The 19,819-nt window shown below is 40.7% G+C and overlaps 1 protein-coding gene across 1 annotated transcript; it reads right to left on the reverse strand.

Moving 5' to 3' along the window:
- Positions 1-1,125: 1,125 nt before the first annotated feature.
- UBXN2B (UBX domain protein 2B) lies at positions 1,126-16,486 on the reverse strand. Its single transcript, XM_084260303.1, has 9 exons — positions 16,345-16,486; positions 14,161-14,261; positions 10,684-10,755; positions 9,019-9,178; positions 8,402-8,479; positions 6,459-6,568; positions 5,856-5,993; positions 3,433-3,594; positions 1,126-1,509 (listed from the first exon to the last, which is right to left on the reverse strand). The coding sequence occupies exons 1-9, from the start codon at positions 16,468-16,470 to the stop codon at positions 1,347-1,349; spliced, it is 1,110 nt and encodes a 369-aa protein (XP_084116429.1). The 5' UTR covers positions 16,471-16,486; the 3' UTR covers positions 1,126-1,346.
- Between the last annotated feature and the right edge of the window lie 3,333 nt (positions 16,487-19,819).

Consider the following 19,819-nt stretch of genomic DNA (forward strand, 5'->3'; position numbering starts at 1 on the left):
ATGAATCAAATATACTGAGCAATTATAAGCTTAGCATAAATAAATATTATTTTCAATAACATAATCAGTGAAACCACCATATTTAACACATGTACAAGAGATACAGCCCATTTACCCTCCTTCAGATTGAGATCCACTCATGTGAGATAAAGCCACAGATACTCTAAAACTGCATGCTACTGAAGAACAGCACTCAGTTTGCCCAACTTAAGATTCCTACCTGTCTACAGCTGTATAGGGCCAAATTATTTGGAAGAAAATACATGATTTTAAAGATTAAGGGTTAAGCTTCCAAACTGGTGCAGTGAAAGCTGCACACACAAAATCCTCACTGAAAATTACAAAATGCCTTTGGCCAAAATTCCAAATGTAAAGACCCAAAATTCAAGTCAAAAACATACAAACAATTAATATGTCTACTTTTGTGCCTGTGAGTGACCACAGAAGCAAGTTCTGTGGTTGTGCACCTTGGTGGGTTTTTGCTTGGGGTTACTGAATTAACTGTTCACATGAAGAATCATGTAGCTGCACAGGGTTCAACTGCATATTCAGGTTCAAAGTGACCACAGGCCTATTCCCGTGAGATCTAAACCGCAGCATTTCTCGAGATGACAGCGGTCTCTCTCATTTCTCTAACTTCAAGAGGAAAATAATTCATAATTATTTTTGCCACAAGTAGAACAAATAGAATACAAGTGAGAACGATCTATTTCTAGCCCACAGTAGCTAAGGTTTGCATCTCCTGAACTGATTCACTCCATATAAACGATGGCACAGGGAAAATGACATAAAACCTAGAATATAAACATTATACCGCACCATGAAACACTACGAACAGAATATACAAAAGTTATGTTAGGGCATTAATTATCTGTCAACCTCTCAAACAGAACACCTTAATATTAATACAGTTTGGAAGGTAAACATAACCTACAGGCTAAGTTTTCAAATGGCTGTTTGTCAATGCAGCATAAAACATTTCCATAGTGCAAATCTTACCAATGGTATGAAAGATACTGTTCCCCTTCAGAAAAATGCTTCTTCCCCACCCCCCTCAAAATAACAAAGAGTCATAAAGTCGTATCTCATTTCACATTTAGTACAAGATATCATTTGAAACATACTAACACAGAGAAGCTTACTTTTAACACTGAAAAAAGGTTGAACAATGTTGAGAAATTAAAATAAAAAAGTTAGATATGCTATAGCTGGAAGACATGAAACCCAAAAATCTGATCCATGGAAGTGGGGGAATAAAAAGACACTGATCTTCCTTTTTTTTCATGTTGGAAACATATTGTGTGACAATACAGCATGCTCCCTCTGTTGTACCAACAACTGCGAGATTACTTTAATTGCTGAAGAATCACAGTGTTAAGTATATCTGCTTCTTGTAGTGTCAGGCTTTCATCTGTTAGCTCTTTATTTGGAAAGGTAGTCACAAGAACAAAATCAGTTGTTGCGAATGCTGGGCGGGACTGGATAATGAAATCTCGAATATCCTTAATCCTGTGGAAAGGATATGGACATGAAAACTGTGTATGATTTCAACAGAAATCTCTGAACACAAAACCTTCTAACAGACCAAACCATTTAATATGCCCTATTGCTTTTACATTTCCATTTGATCCATATAATTAATGGTCGTAGCCTAGAATATTTTGCTTCTTGCATAAAACCTCTGAAGAATTAAAATGAACATCGCTTGTTTGCTCAAATCATAGAAATATATTCTGTAACATAGACGTGTACTGCAAACTGATACTTAACACAGAACATCAAGTAATTTCAACACCAGCTGTAAAAGAATTTACTATTAATTAGTATATTCCAAAAAGTTTGAATTACTAATGGAAATATACGATGATAGTGATGAGAAAGCAGAGGGGAATTACTATCTGAGATCGATTGTAACAAATACACAGATTTACTGTAGCCAAAGGAACAGGGGCTTCAACTTTCTATCACTCCTCAAGGGCTAAGACTTAACCACTGCACTTCAGTAGCTGATTTTTATCATATATATATATATATATGACAAGCATAACTAAAACACACACATCCAAGAGAAAGTTAATAATGATTAAAATAAGCTTCCATCAACACAGTGTTAGTGGGAAGTTTACCACTTCTACCCTTTCACACAGGCCATAGCTATAGAGGCCCCCAGTAAGCCCCACTGTTTAGCTAAGTCACTTCTCCAGCAGGTGCTGTGAAGAAAGGCTCTAGGCCTGTGCTACCAGTGCGCATTGTCAGGTCTGCTAAAATAGGGAAAGTCATTGCTGTATCTTCCTCCCTACTGGCATCTCAGCTAAAGTTGCCTGATTGTGGTCTGTGTGTTCTGTCAGGTGAAGAAAGCTGCACACTGGCTCTGCCCTTGCTCTGAGCCAGAAGGAAAAAAAAAGGGGAAACGGGTGAACTCCCTATGTAACAGTATTAACACTGAATTGGGTCCATGAGACCACTTTCAAGGCAGGATTCAAGCTCAGTTTCAGCAGTTCTAACAGAATGGTGCAAATTTCAGACCAGTGCTGGCTTCAATGTTGCTTGCTGTGAAGCGTGGGTGGAATACTGCCCAAATCTCTGCCCTCTGCCCAAAGTTCTCTCAGCCACGCAGTGCAAAGTAGAGTTTTGCAGAACCTTGCACTAAAACAACCTCTTAGGCAAATAAATGGGGTTGGCCAACACTATTTGTGGCAATGTCCCAACAATGTCAATAAAACTTATGGCAAGCTCTCATCGGCAAACTAACAGATCTAAAAAACCCACCAAGTTCACACGCTGCCAGTTCCAAGGAAAGGATCATCCAAAACAAAACAAAGGTTGGTTCTCAGCATTATGTCCAGCCTACATACCAGAACTGCAAATGACTATGTTACATCCATATACCCTTCTGCATCTGGGCTGCAGTCTCCACTCCAAACCCATGTCATGTCTGGTTACAGGCTCAAGTACAACGAGGTAGAACGCTGGAGCCCTTGATTATGGGCCAAAGTATTTCTCTGCCTGTAGTGTGGACTATATTCAGTTCAGACTATATTCCAAACCACCTTGCAATAAACTGCCTTCACAGCATCATCACCAAGGGTCCATGGTTGGGGTGACTACATAGCAAGGCTGCCCAACTTTCAGTTGCCCTGAGAACAGTTACAGCTGGTACCATGTCCCTTACAAATCACAGGACATAAATGTTCATGGATGTCTGTGACTTTGAAGTTATCAAATATCTTATGTTTCCAGTTACTAAAATCATCAGCTGCTTTAATAGTCAGTTTATCAATACATCTATGTTATGAAAATACACAGAGCTGTAACATTTCAGTGGAAATGTGTTTTTCCTCCTCTTCATGCTCTGTTAACAGTAGTTTAATGACAAAACACAAACTTACCAAACCAGTTATGGTTACCTGCATTGATGCCGCATCACTTTACCTGTGTGTTTGATTAAATCTTTGTATTAGTCGGCTTCCATCTGCCAATCTAATTTGAATTTTAGTTGCTGGCATGGAATCGTCAATAATAATAGGTGCATTGAGAATGGATTTCTCCTCCTCTTCTGGGGAAGAAGGTGTGCTGACTATTTCAGGTGTAAGGCTAAAGGATCAGAAAAAAAACAATCCAGATATTATTAACAGTCAAGCCAGAACTGAATCATGTTTCAGCTGCCGTTTTCATCGAATGACTACCATGTATAGCTAGTACAACTGAGCAGCAGAAATCCTCTCAAAGGTATCTGAACTAAATATAAATACAGCTTTTTAGAGATACAAATAATGCTTTTGTAGTTTCTTGTCAATGATTGCACTATTTCATTTTTTTTCTTACAACTGCATATTGTTACATTTGCATTACTTTAAATAGGTAATCAAGTACACATAAAACCATCTTTATTTCGGCTTACAGGGCATGCAACTGCAGTCTTTGATACGAAGATATAAATACCATACCTCATGGACTATATTAAAAAATAAGCATGCACCATTATACTGCATTAAACCCGAACTGGTTCAGTAGTTGCTTTCAGGGACACTAGTTTATGATTCTGGCCATCTCTCACCCTTATGGAGCACAAGTGATACTGACAGTTAACTGGTATCACCACATAGTAAGCTTGGAGTGTTTTTTCCGTTTAGTATAAAAAGATTGGAGAGAACCCTTTCGCTGCCCTTGACTTTGCTTACACACATAAGACTTCATAAGTTACCAAAACAAAAATGCCACCCAACAGGTATGTATGTTTTCTTACGAACTAAACCTCCTCTTCTCCTCACCTATTTTCTTTAATAATATGAGCAAGTCCTCAGCTGAAGAAGTTATTACTCACAATTGCTCCCTAAGTCAGTCCTACCAGAGCTTCTCAATTTTATTGAGCACATTTCCTCATTTTTAAAAAGATTAAATACATATTGGAAAAAGCTCAGAATCATTTATTGAATCAAGTTACTTGCAGAAGCATGCTAGTAATACCAAACCAAACACATTACAGGATGAAATGTAGTCATGAACAGAAACCTAGACACACTCACAATTCAACAGCTAATATCAAGCCAGCTGGAAAAGATGCTACAAATCCTGGAACTGTCATGTGAAAAAGCTGATCATTGGCAGAGTTGATGTCACATTACTATTCACTCTTACTAACTGGCTTAAGATGGACAGAGATGATGAACTTTTGGACAAAGTAGTCTGAAACGTTCAGTCACAGGAATGAATTTTGTCACACTAGGTTATCAGTTCAGTTGAATTCTATACATTAGAGAGTTTTAACAGCACCAGGACAGCAAATGAAACAGAACCAGGCATAAGCTTTCTAAATCACTGTATTTCAGATTTTCTGCTACATTTATGAATTTTAGTTGGAGATGATACTAGACCTAGATGAAGTGGGGGCTCCAGAAAGAGGTGAAAAGTTGAGTCCCTCTTCTCCCAATATTCAGGCTTTGCAGTATTATTTCATCTAGGGGAACGTACAATTTCTCTGGCTGGATGGGGTTTTTTTTAAAGTAAAAATATCCTAGTATAGATTTTTGCATCATCATTTGAAATTTCAATCAAATCCTAGTAAAAGTTGAAAGATTTTCATACAGTTTATTACACATTTATTCTGGATCAATTTTTTAAAAAATAGTTTATCAAATTACTTTTTCTTAAAGCAAACAGACTTGCCTTGAATAGCTTAGAATAAGTGTTTACAAAACTGTATTTTCAGGACAGTGTTTCTTCTGCTTCCTTTCAGAAAAAAACAGCTGAGTTGCTCCCATAAAAAATACTTTCATCTGCACTGAGAGAAGCATCAGCCTTATCATTGCAATAGCATCTCCTATTCCCTTTGTGACAATCCCAGCAGCACAACACAACATGTACTGCAGTAAGCCAGAGCAGAGTATGTCCGTGCTGGCTAGTATCACATTGTGTTCTACCTGTTCCTCCGTAAATAAGGAGCAATTATTTGGGTCTGCTTCCTCTATCCAGAGACTTTTCTCACAAAATTGGTAGAGTACCAATCTCTCTTCTGCTTCCTTTGCTCCCATCTTAAACATGGATTAAGTTTAAAAAAAAAAAAAAATAGGCAAAATTATAGGCAAGAACAGGCAGCAAAATCTCAGTCACAAGAAAGCACAAAGTATCTAGCAAATCTATGAGCAGTTCCATGATGTAAGACTAAGACAACTTTTTTTAAGGTTTTATATAAACTTCCATGATTACTGGTGACTGTGAAATCAGGGCTATTGTTGCACAGAATAATTTCCTATCACTTTTGTCATCTGATTACCTTCTCTAACAGTCTCCTAATTGATTAAATCCACTTTTGAAATAATACATGGACACACAACAGAAAACCTAGTGCTTTGTACCTTCCAAGTTTTTGTCCTTCTCCACTGAAAGCTTTGAATCGCAGTCTAGGTTTCACATATTCCTGTTCTTGGTGGTCTTCCATATCCAAATTAACCTGCCCACCATGAACAAGTCGCTGCAGTTCCACTGGAATTTCCCTTAATTACAAAAATAGAAGTTTCCCAATCACATTCTGAACTGCAATACAAAATTACACAAAGACCTTACATGGTACAGTATGAATAGACATTATTAGCATGTTTACTTTAGGATGTCCAGTTGTCTTATGAATTGATTTAATCCCAAAATAACAGATAAAGTTAAAAAAAAATAAAAGGGAGAAAAAAAAAGTCAGTGATCTGACAGCCAAAACCTAGAAAGAGCTAACAAAACACATGAAGCTAACAGCTGTCTGTAGCAAGCAGCATGCAGAAATAACCACCAGAAAGAACCAAAATATTCCAAATGTTTAAATGCCCCATGCATCTGATAACAAATACAGAACACATTTTACGGGTCCAGGCAGAGAAGCCTTCAGCTTTTAACAGTTAAACATATGGAGAAAGTGAGTGTCTTCACTTCACTGGAAAGACATACCTCAAAACATTGCCATTTTAACTTACCCTCTTTTAACAGACTCAAGAAACTGAGCATTTGTTGGGTCTGAATAGGATCTCAATTCGCCATCATCTAAACTGAAGCCATTCCTCCACAGTTTCAGCAAAATTTGAACCTATGAAGCAAAACCAGTGAAATTTAAAAAAAGGAAAGGCAAATAAGGTATTTCAGTTTCATACAGATTAGTTACAGAATTTTTGAACTGGGTAGTAGTTGGAGGACCATACCAGTTTAGAGAGCTGCCTAGTGATGTCCTTGTCCCGGGTGCTAGGGAGGCAGCAGACTTCCCTGTGAGTAGGGTCTGGGTGATATATCGGCCCCTCTGGTCCCCTTGGAAGGGAGTTGCCAATGACAATTACCCTCCTTCTGTTGTTTTCAGGTGCAGGGATGACCAACACACCCTAGGCAACCCCCTGGGTGTGCCATCACCCACATTCTCATTTTCCTGCCCCTTAAGTTCCAGAGCAGAAAACCTATTGTGCAAGGGCACCTGGGAGGGCAAAGACAGCTGGGAGGAGATGTGCCTGTATCTCCGAGTAGGGACCTGTCTCCATTCCTCCCTGTCCCTTTGGTCTCCACTTTCTGTCTGGTGGAAACAGGGTAGGGGAACCTCTGCCAATTGTGGAGTAACTTGCAGAGCACCCACCAGTGCTGCTCTTGTGAGGATGATGGAGTGGCTTAACAGATTTTGTAGCAGAACATAAGCAAGAAGGCAAATGACAAAAAAGAACAGAGTACTGCACTGTAACTATCATTGTTAGAATCCTTAAAAAACCCAAATAATAGTAATAGTCTACCACCTACTTCAAGACTGCTTTTACAGTTGGGGAAAAAGAATCTATCTATCTGCTATCCATGACATAACAGATGGATATACAGTGGCTGTGTAGTGATCTCCACAGTGCTCCAACTACTTTTATAAAGCAGCAAGCATTTCCTGTTGATAATGAAGAAATAGATCTGTAAAATTACAAATTCCTGCTGATACATCAGTTACAGTGACAACTATTCTTTCCACAAATTATTACCTTCTGAGCTCCAATAAAGTTGATACCAGCTCCATTCAGGTCAAATGCTGGAAACCAGTTTCCTTCACCTCCTTCTTACTTTGCTGCCTGTACCTCCAGCAAGAGCATTTCACCTTCAGAGGTGCACCTCTCTTCACTAAGACTAATGCCTTGCAGACCTAGACAATTAGGCTTCCACAGCTGGTAAAACTGACCTTCCCTGAGCAGACAACCCCTGTCCCCAGTTACAGTAACTCTGTTACAACAGGCTTCTTTCTGGCTTAGTGCAGTTGGGCATTATTTAGAGGTAGAATGATTACTGAAGAGGGTGACAGTAGCAGTTCCTGGTGTCACATGACAGTATCCCCCAGCCTGAACCACATCCTTTGGCCTCACTCATTTCTTAATTTTGTTTTAGATAAGCCTAACATTTGCTCTAGCCATTCACATGAATGCCAGAGTGCAGATATCCCCCCTGCCTCGGCTTCCTGGGTTTTAAGTGGGAGGAAAGAAGGGCCAGTCGATTTTCCAAAGGACTCTAGTCTTTGGCTACACCATTCCTGGAATACAGCCATGCCCTTCAGTTTGAGATTAGCTACTTTGCAAGACATAACAAACAATTCCTAACCTAAGAGAATTAAAATGTTAGCACAGCTAAAAGATTGCAGAACAACTGCAGAAAAGTAACAGAGAGAAATGTTGGCTAAGAATTTCAAAGTAATTTCTATCAGAAAATTCTGCAGTGGAGGCCTTAGGGGTACATATGCCCTTTTTGGACAGTCTCACTTTAACAATTCCTACTTAACACGTATCTAATATTTATATATTAGTCTTTCCTCATAGACATATAGTTACAATAATACTGGCATTTCAAGCCGTAAACATGGTTAAGCAGACATCTGTTGGAGATTCTGTTTCCAACTATTCAGAATTTTACTTACATCTTGGTTTTCTCCATATATGTATTCAGAGTGCTTTTGTGATGAGTCACCCAATCTATATCCACCACCTGAAAATGACTGGAAAAAAAACACAGAAATTGAAAAAAATACTTGAAACAATTTCTTAAAGTTCTTACCTAGGTGCAAATAAAAGCATCAGCAAGCCTGCTTCTGTGATAAAAAGCAAAAGAAATGTTCTAACTTGTATATTTTCTAAGTGAGAAATTATATCTAGTAACCATAATCACACTAAGCAGGTTTTATGCAATGCATTTCCATTTCTAATCTGTATACTTTTTTTGAACATTAGCAATTCAACAGATGAGAGATTTTGATTGGGATGCAACTGCGGTTGATTTTGTAAAACACAATTTTAATTGAAGATAAAGCAAGTAATTCCAGTTCAGGCTGATTTCTAATGATTCCCCCATGAATTGTGAGGTTCCTCCCCACTTTATTTTCTAGAGGAAGCTATCCAAGAACAGATAATACACAACTGTGTTGATCAAATACTCTGCTATTTGCAAATCACAAAAAGACATACTTGCTTTCATGTGGTTGGATGTGTTTCAGAGAGACTGATGTAAACAGAGATCAAAATATCTTTTAACTTTTACCTTAGCTTTACTGAAATCACCAGAGGCTCTCGAAGCTTCATCTAACGGGACAGCCCCATGTTCTTTCGCTTCTTTGAAGAGTTCAGCAACAATTTTACTTGGATTATTGGAAGCCCCAGAAATCTGTAATCCTCCATATTCTGAGTCACCTGAATAAAATCTTTAGAATAGCAATGTTCATAAGCAGCAATCCTTTAAATGATAAAGCACAATTTTCCTCCACCCACTAGAAGAAATCAAATAGCCAGATTTGGCCCAAAATCTTTACATTCTGATCACAGAAACGTTCTCCTTGGTTCTGCCTAGCAGCAATCCAAGCAGCACTGCTCCAGACACTAATAAAACTAGCGAAAAGCCTTCTGGAACAGAGCCAGGAGGTTATAAGCCAAGGCCATACGTTTCAGTCAATGCAGTTCTGATGCAGCCTCATGTTATGTGAATGCCACCTGCTCCCAGGAAGGCCCATTTCCTCAGGGGTGTCCTATGCATGGGACTGTGACAAGGCTGGTTAAAATACAGATTCACAATTAACATTGCCTTGGCAGAATGAGTGTAAAAGTGTTCCTGGAAAACCTGAACAGCGCCACAATTTGATCTTTTAATTTAAACATCTAGTATACTTCTGTGCCTGCCAACATCAGAAATAGAAAGATTTTAATAAATTAACCTTTCAGGGCATTTTAAAATCTGAATGCACTGTTATGAAAGCTAATTTGTGCTTTTTCTTCAATATAGACCCATAGCTAACTTTTGAAGATAAAAGGTTAAACTACAAATAATGGTGTTCAAAACTTGATCATGAAGATGAAGATATTTCTGGAGAATTATCTTGTGGCAAGAAGTAAAATTCTGTAATACCAGTGGAATAAATGCTGTTTTTATATATATATACATACACACACACAAACAAAAAAAACCCCTGGCAAACTCAAGAGTGTTTTGTCTTTGATTACAAGAAGTGTAATAACTAATAACTTTCTACTTTCCTTGACTTTTCACTTAAACAGTCAAGGCAAGGCAAATCAATTAATCCATGTGAAACTGTCTCAGGCCAATGCCTTCAAAATGCTGTTAATTCCATCATATTTTACAATTAACCAAAACCAAAAGGTGCTATACAATCATGCTACTTTTACAATGTCACATAACTGGCAATCCTTTAGTATCATCCATCTTTCTACGTAAATCTGTGTTTATTTCCCAATTGCCATTTATATGGAAAATCTTTAATAAATAGATTCAGAAGAATTACAGTGGCTAGGAGATGGAATAAGAATTCTCATCAGAGCTGGTATTCAAGAAAGGAAGGAAGTACTCAAATATTTGAGTAATGGATACACAGAGCAATTCAGGATATTTGAGACAGGACAAAAAACTTTTCAGTCCAAGTGTAAGCTACAGCCTTTACAAACACAGTCACATGTTAAGGCATACACAGGTCCAATATGACTACAGTCAGATTCTGCTAAATACAGTTATGTTACAGCAGTGTATAGCTAACACTCAAGTAAGTCATGTAGCACCTCTGTTGTTTCTAGCTCTTTGCAGGACAGACTTTGGTCACATACACTTCGAAAAATACGGGGTAGTGAATTGTGTCCAAAAAATCCTGAAAAACAACCAATTGCTTTCACAGTTATTAAATGATTTTTATTTTTTACATACCTTTGGTTTTCTTTGTCATCGCTCATGCTTCTCTCTGGTTTTCTCAACCTTCTAAGAGAATCAATTTTAAGACTGCCAAGAGAATAAAAGAAACAGTCTGAAGATAACTGGTACACACACTTTATATTTAACTTATGAAACTACTTATTTTTCAAGAACTAAGTGTACTGATTAGTTCAGGTTTTTGTCACAGAATCTCCTGAGTTGGAAGGGACCCATAGGAATCATCAAATCCAACTCCCAGCTCCACATAGGGCCAGACAAGTCAGAGCAAGGGACTGACTAGATGCATTGTCCAGACACTTCCTGGACTTGGCCAAGCTCAGTGCTGTGACCGCTTCCCTGGGGAGCCTGTGCCCAACCACCCTCTCAGTAAAGAGCCTCTTTCTGATATCCAACCTAAACTTCCCCTGTTGCAGCTTCATGCCGTTCCCTTGAGTTTTATCACTGGTCATTAAAGAGAGGAGATCAGCATCAGCCCCTTCACCCCCTCATCAGGAAGCCAAAGGCCACAATGAGGTCTTCCCTCAGCCTCCTTTTCTCCAGGCTGTACAAACCAAGGCATTTCAGCCTCTCCTCGTAAGACTTCCCCTCCAGACCCTTCATCATCTTCATTGCCCTCCTCTGGACACTCTCCAGTAGTTTTGTGTCCCTCTTGTACTGCGGCACCCAAAACTGCACACAGTGCTCAAGGTGAGGCCACATCACTGTAGAGTGAGACAATCCCCTCCCTAGACCCCAAGCAAGTGCTGTGCTTGATGCACCCCAGGATACGTTTGGCCCTCCTGTTTGCCTGGGCACACTGCTGGCTCATGTTTAACTTGCTGTTGATCAAGACCACCAAACCCTTCTCAGCATGGCTGGCCTCCAGCATCTGATCCCCCAGTCTGTATGGTTTTGTTCTCACCATATTTTTTGGCCAAGTATATACCCATGGATTCTTCTCAATGAATAAGCACATGTATGACAGAGGCATTGTGCAGTAAGAATTGGACTAGATGACCATTGTAGGTCCCTCCAACTGAACTATTTTACTCTATAGTAGCACAGGTTATGGAGAATTTTGCTTATGCCACTGGTGATCCCACAGATAACACAGGTAATAGAAAAGCTCAACAGCTCTTTCAGAATTAATTACATTTGAAATTCTTTCCACATTTTAGTTAGCCCAGTGAAGTAAGTTTGCTTTCTCTGATAACCTGGAAACCCTTGTCTATGAGGTTTCTAAAAGCTAAAAGATAAGAAGCAGTCATTCTCACTTCATCCACGCAGCTGCCTGCTCCTTAAAGGTAAAGAGCAGGAAAAAGGGAAGGCGGGGGGGGGGGGGGGGGGGGGAAGAAGTAAGGGAAGGGAAAAGGAAGGGGCAAATAACCCCAAGACCAAGAAATTAAGAGGCCCGTGGGTTGGGATAAGGATAGTGTACTAAGATAACAGAAAGATACAATATAACAATGCTAACAGGACTTTAGAGCAAAAATATATGAAGCTTGATACACAATGCAGTTTCTCACCGAACCCACAACTCAGGCCGTGCCACCCAGAGCTGTCCCGGACCCGACCGTCCCCCAAGAACCGCGTGTCCCAGTGCTGCCCTCGGCCTTCCTCCCATCAGCCCCCCCGATATCCTGGGCAGGACGTAATTGGCGTGGAATACTCTCTTTGGCCAGTTTAGGCACCTGTCCTGGCTTCGCCCCTCCTTTCTCATGAAGAGCTGAGAAAGTCCTTGACTGCCTGACAGCAACTAGAAACATCAGGGTGTTATCAGCACTGCTTTCATTGTAACTCCCAAACACAGCATTCCATCCGCTGCTACAAATGAAGTTAACTCCATCCTGACCGAAACCAGGACAATAGATTATTAAAAATACATTGAAGGACAACATTTCAGAGACTTTAAAAATATTATTAAAATGCAGATTTGGATTCTGTTTTACGACAGGAATGGCTCACTAGGGAACCACAGGACAAGCCAGGATTTTTAGCTTGCAAAATGCCAGAAAAAGCTGCACAGATATACCTAGAGCTTGTGATAAAATTCATCAATGCAAGATGTGTATGAGGTAGCCAGCTACCAGAGGATAAGAATATATCTGCAATCCTCTACATAAGGAATGACAGATCACTAGTTCACTTTTATCCCATTACTCTGATTACATACCTTTGGAAGTGTAGCAGAGCAGGCCATTTTTTTACTGTTGATAAAAGAATGTCATTTGTATACCACCTAAGGATCTGCTGCTTATTACTTTTGCAGAAAAAAAATACTGGTTTGGATTTAGGTCATGGGCACTAGAAATATCTTAATCTCTATTTTCTTCTTTTATTGCATTGTAGGTTTTGTGGGGCTTATGTTTTTCTGACAATCATCCTGGAAGTTTCTTAAAGGAGCTTATACAACAGGACAACGTATATAATACAGTGTTTGTTTCACCAGGGCCTAGAGACATTTTTCTATTCCTGAAATTGTGAAAGGCAAAACAAGTAGCTGACCTGACGAGCAGCACTGTGTTTCACTGCAATTAATACATGGCTCACTTGAGAGCAAACCAAAATCTACTAAAAGAAAAAAAAAAAAAAAATCTCATTTCAGTTCCCATGCAAAAGTAGCCATCTCTTCTTTCTCACACAGATACCAGCATGATTGTCAACAATGAGCAAGTGTTTGCCAACAGCTCCCATACAGAAGTATTTGAGATACTGTATTGCAGCTACTCCTTGGGTGGGAGTGGGAGGTTGTAACTTCATCATATGTATTGATAAATGGAGCCCTTTGCTTTATTTGTTTATAAACTGTGTTCTATGTAGCTGATTAGTCAACTTTGGTGGTTTTACCAAAACAAACACAAAAAGCACACCAAAAAGAGCTATTATTTTTCCAAGTGTCACATACTGTGCTAAAATGCCTCTTCCTGAAGATCTGCAAATGCAGATGCCTAAGATCTTTTCTGCTGCTTAACCTCCTTTAAAACAGGGATGCATATTGGCAGCAGCAATTGAAAGACGAGCCAAATACAAGCCTTGTTATGGCACCACTGACAGCAATGATTTAAAGACTTCTCTTCTTTAAAACAGTTTAAATAACAATTAATTAAACACTGGCAAGACTTCTTTATAAAAAATTCAAAACTACATTGAGTTTCCAAATGCTGTGTGGTATCTGAAAACACTGCATGCCAGCAAAGGTTGCATTTATGCACAGATCTGTCTTTCCATCTGCCAAACCCAGACAAATTCATTAAGAAGCCCCTCTTTTTTTCTCTCACTCCATAAGAGACTACTAATGAACCTACCTCACCAGGTACTGACATAAGCACAACTCTCAAAGCAGCCCACTTGTTAAATTTCACTCAAGCTACGGATTTGCTGAATTTTGATTCACCATTACGGATTATAGATCACTTTATACAAGGAGATCAAGTATGACAAAGTACAGTACCTATTCAACTCATTTCTGACGTACAGCAAAGCATGTCTTACCTCTGTGATGCTTTTGTGTTACTGATCTTTTTAGTTGTTGGTTTGTCAGAACACAGTGCCTGCCTTTTAGCTTCATCTTCGTACAACTCTGCCAAGGCCAACTGTAAGAAACAGAACTCTTTTTAGAAGTCTGTAACTCTAGAAATACATACAGAATAGAAAGAAGACAAAAGCTAATGTAAAATGCGTGCATCACCAGAAAACTAGAAATATCAACATGAAAAACATTAACATGAGAAACATCAACTGCTTCTCTAAATTCACCTTGCTTTCTGCTTTATGAAAAAAACCCACATGATGCTTAATGCTGTTATGACTTGGAATTTGTGCTCTGCTGTCATTTGGTTCACACTGCTTTACTAGCTACATTCAGCCTGTATTAGATTTAGAATCATGTATATATATTAAACATCATCTCATTGTTGAAAAAAGGTTGCTAGGTAACCCTCTGATAAAACTGGGAAGCAAATAAATTTTACAGATATTTTGCAAAGAAATGGAAAACACATAAATCAAATAAGCTTGTACCGGTATTGAGAACCAGTTCACAACATCACTGCAAATACTTTACAAAAAACCAAAAAGTTTTTCTCAGAGGTTCCCCATATGGTGCCACAACACTGGTAAGCTCATTTTCAAGAAGTTATGCGAGGCACATCTATCATGCCATCTTTAGCAATCTTACTTTTGTCCTGAACAAGCTACACTGTTTGTCAAATCACCCTTAATTGTGTTCCCAAACCATTTTGTTCACCCTGTGCAAGCAATATTAACATTTTTACCACACACACCAGAATAGGTACTAGGCTACAATTTCATTACAGTTTTACATAGTAAAATTAAAATACATATTAAAATAAAACAAAACATCACCCGTCCCTCAAAACACACTGCTACGAACAGCGGGTATTAATCCCATAGTATCATGGGGCATTTTGTGCAGGGGGAAAAAGACGAGCGGAGGAATTACACCCATTAATAAAATTAAACTGAGTAATGAGACAGCTCAAGAGAATCTCTGAAGAGCTCCATTCTATCTGAAGACACAAGCAAACTGACGGGGTAAGTAATAGACAAAAAGTCCATAAGCAGACACTAAAAAGAATAGTTAAAGACCTACCCTGTACGATCCCTAATCCAAAGACTGAGGGATGCTGAGGGAGTGCAAAAGGGCATCATCTGTACATTCTGTACATTCCTTATCCTGCATCTCTCATGGTGCCATGACAAATCAAGCACCAAGCTGGCTGGCTGGCCATGGTCACTCTGACCCATGAGGGTACCTCTTTGGTTTTTAACATTTTATCAATAATAATCTACCCCAAATGCCTGTCCTCTTCTGTTTATTAATTACTTACCAAAAAGTATCAACACAGATTTTATTAGTCACTTACTGCTGCAAAGTTCATCTCAAGAGTAAACTATGGAAACCTTAAATAGTAACCAAGAAAAAAAAAGAAACTATCTCCTTCTCTGTTGATTACATACAGTTAAATAAAAGAAGGGCAGTCCAGTTACAAAAAGTTTCACCTATTTTCCAGTAAATTTGTTGCTAAAATAGATTGGACCTTTATATAGTTGCAAAGTCACACACAAAAAAGGAATATTGCTAAAAGTGCTTGCAATTAGCTACGGATGCTGAGTTACCAATGCTGTGATGTCTCAAACTTTTCCCCATGTAAACCTGGTAAAAGACCTTGTCCTTCGTCTTACACCACACTTGCCGAGACCGATGTTCTCACGTGGGACACTCCTACCACATAACCAGGAAATACAACGGAGCCAAAATACTTCAAGTACGGTTAAAACTCTACCAATGAAGTGCCGGGAGAGCCCTTCAAGTTCCCTACAGAGCTAACCACCACACACGCTGACCACCCACCGCTGCTTTCAAGTCCCCAATTCTCTTTCAGAGGTGTCCTTCCCTTCCCAGTCTCAAAAGGGGGCTCAAAAGAACGACAGGAAGACAGCAGCCTCTGCTCGGAGGCCCAGTCCTGCGGGGCTACGACAGGGCGGCCCCGATAGGCAGGTAGATGGGCGTGGGAACTGCGCCCTGCCGCTCCCCCCCACCCCGCCGAAAGCTCCTCTGGCCTTCCCCCAGGCCGCCCCTGAGGGGACGCGGCACTCCGCCCCGCTCGGCCCCGCCCCGCGGAGGCAGCGGGCCGCCCATCTCCACCCGCTCACCTGCAAATCCCGGGCACTGGGGGGGCGACCGCTACCCCGGGGCTGCCGATCCCTCCGGCCGCAGCTGCCGCTCGCCGGGGACACTTCCCCTTCCTGCGGCGCGGGACCGGCCCCGCCGTCCGCCATCTTCCGCAGGCGGTGGCAGCGGCGGCCGAGGGGCGGGGAAGGGCGGGGCCAGCGCCGCGAGGTACTTCCGCCGCCAGTCGCGGCTACCATGGCAACAGGAGGGGCCGGGCCGGGCCGGCGTAGTCCCGCCCGCCGGGCCCTTTCCATGAGGGTGGTGGGGTCTGCCATCACCTGGGGTAGCAGTCACGGAGCATCTGTCCGTCTGTGTGCCCTCAGCCTCCCTTGCGCGTCCCCTCGGCCAGGGTCTCCGACCAGGCACACAGTGGAGGGTGGGTTTTTCTGCAGCTGCCTCTCAGCACCTGGTGATGGAGGAAGGTTTTTGTCTGCTGACAGGGCCTGGGTGAAGACCAGCAGCCCTTGCTGCTTAGTGTCATCCCGATGGCCACAGTGTGTCTCTGGCACATGGGGAATTGCTCAGTCTGCTTCTACATGCAAGGCTCTCTGCAGAACTTGCAAGTACCACTGGTGACAGCTAATATCAAATTGGGTTGTTCACTTAAACTCTTAAGCAAAGTCAGGAGGAGAAAGTTATGTTACGCCTACCTGTGTGACCTGTCCTAGGGAACCCGCTATGGCAGGGGGGTTGGACTTGATGATCTCTTGAGGTCCCAACCCCTACAGTTCTGTGAAATGCTCACTCTGAGTACTCAAAGTTGTGTCTTGAGGGTGCAAAAAACCAGGCTGGTTTAAAAACAGATTTTGTTTTCTTTATGACTCTTACACAGTAAGCATAAGAAACTTTTTTCTAAATGCAGAAGTTGAGTTTGTCACTTTAATCTTAGGGGTTGAAATACTCCAAAACTTTGAGAAAAATGCTAGTTAACTTCTTGTAATTTTGTAGCCAGGTACCAAACTTGACAAACTTGCATATCAAACACTAAAACTAGACACTTGGAAGTAAAAACTTAAAGATCTCCCCTATCTGTGATGTGGTGGGTTAATCCTGGCCAGTAACTAAATGCCAAATCAGCAGGTCTGGGGAGAGAATGTGAAGAGCAAAAGCTGAAAGCTCATGAGTCAAGATAAAGACAGTTGAATAGGTAAACCAAAGCTGCGCATGCAAACAAAGCAAAATAAGGACTTGATTCCCCACTTCTCATTGCAGGAAATTGTTCAGTTACTTCCTGGAGAGCAGGGCTTCATCACACATAACAGTTACGTGGGGAAACACACACCATAGCCATGAACGTCCCACTTTTCTCCTTTCCTCCTTTCCTTGAGCTTTTATTGCTGAGCATCATGTGATCTGGTATGGCATATCCCTGGATCTGTCGGGTCAGCTGTCCTGGTTGTGTTCCCTCCCAGCTTCTTGCTTACCCCCAGCCTGCTTGCTGCAGGGGCAGAGATGGAGATTGAAAACCTGGATGCTGTGCAAGCACTGCTCAGCAGTAGCCAAAGCTCCAGTGTGTTATCAACACTGGCTTAGCCACAAATCCACAAGCATTTGTGGGCTCCTATGAAGAAAATGAATTTCATCCCATCCGGCCCCAGTACAATGAATGATTGAAATTTTGGTTGAACATTTTATATGCTAATGTGAGGTGAAATATGAAAGTGCTACACGTAAGACCTGGAATGACCCTAAATATAACCAATAAAAAGCAAGGAATGTTTAAAACTGGATGTTTTCAGTTTCCTGAGAATAAACATAAGTCAAAATAAGAAAGAAGTCAATGAAAGAAATCCTTAAAAAAATTCTCAGTGGACATTAATATTTGCCATTAAGATTATAGGGTGAGACATCACTACAACCAGGCTGACCATAAACATTATGTTCTTTGATATATACCAAGGGTTTGTGCATATAACAGGGAGGACGTTTTAATAATAGCACAAATAGGAGTCAATACATCAGTTATAGCCAGCCTCTTTTCAGTTGTTTTTGGGGACAGGACAAGGGGCAATTACCTCAAGTTGGAGCACAGAAGTTCTTCACCAATATGTGGAAGAACTTTTTCACAGTAAGGGTGACAGAGCACTGGAACAGGCAGCCCAGGGGGGTTGTGGAGTCTCCTTCTCTGGAGATATTCAAGACCTTTCTGGACACCTACCCCTAGCGACAGCTAACATGAAATTGGGTTGTTCACTTAAACACTTAAGCAAAGTCAGGAGGAGAAAGTTATGTTATGCCTGTGTGACCTGTCCTAGGGAAGCTGCTCTGGCAGGGAGGTTGGACCTGATGATCTCTTGAGGTCCCTTCCAACCTCTACAATTCTGTGATTCTGTGATTCCAGTTCAGTATTTCACCAAGACATGAATCCACAGTATCTACACACAAACAAGTCACTGCCCTGAGCTGACTGGCAGCTGCAAGGTTTTGTAGTCCAAGGTGGTGAACAAAGAAGTGATAGCAGTTTGCAATCGGGATTTCGTCTAGAACTGTGGACTGACAGGTAAAACCACTAATTGTCCAGCATTCACAGATAATGCTCAACTACTCCCAAGCCATTCAGGGAGGCTCTATTGACAGTGATCCCAATGATGAACCACAGTACTAGTGAAGCAGCAGCAGGAACCAGCTAACCAGCCTCAGCCACTTCCAGTGCACTCAGCTCAGTCACCCACCGCTCTCTCTAATTAATCTGTCTACACCCTGCTGACTCTAGCTTACATTTCAGAAGCTCTGGAAATGGTGGTTAATGGAGCTGGCGTCACACAGGATGTTTTAAGATAGACTATTAATCTCCATGCCTATGTTTGTGTCTTCATAGTCAGCCAAGCCCTCAGAAAGAGGGACAGAAAAATCTGTTCCAGCCCACAAGCAGGGGAAAAAATGTGGTCTGGTACCCAGATCCATCTCAAGGGTCAATGCTACCTGCTCTACACTGGTGATAGTATTCTTCTTACAGAAAATGTAGATATGAATGATTTGGCAAAATTTTCAGGTGTCTGACAAAGAACGGCACCAGTGAGGTTATGTATCATATCTGTGTGTATGTATACATATATATAGATGTAACATTGCATATATGTATATAAAATTGCATATTTAATACATTTCACATGGCTCCCACATTCTGAACTTTGTATGCTGATCATGTATGCTTGAAAATAATTCTTACTCTTTGCTTTATTTAGGGAAAAAAAAAACCCAAACCAAACCTGAATAAAAATAAGATCCCCCTTCAGCTGGTTCCTGTGCCTGAAGCCTTCATGTGGTGATTATATCAAGAATAAAAACGTGGTCACATGTTGTTTCATTGAGCTTTCCTTGAATTGATACATAGTGCTCAGCTGTTGTCTGAGTGAGAATGTCCTGTGGTGATACAGACTGAATTAGCAAAGAGGATGTCTGTAATGTAATCGCTTTAAAAGCCAAATAATTTTATTATGAAATTATTTTTTTATA

Source organism: Gallinula chloropus (assembly GCF_964237585.1).
Source record: "Gallinula chloropus genome assembly, chromosome: 2".
NCBI classification, from domain to species: Eukaryota; Metazoa; Chordata; class Aves; order Gruiformes; family Rallidae; genus Gallinula; species Gallinula chloropus.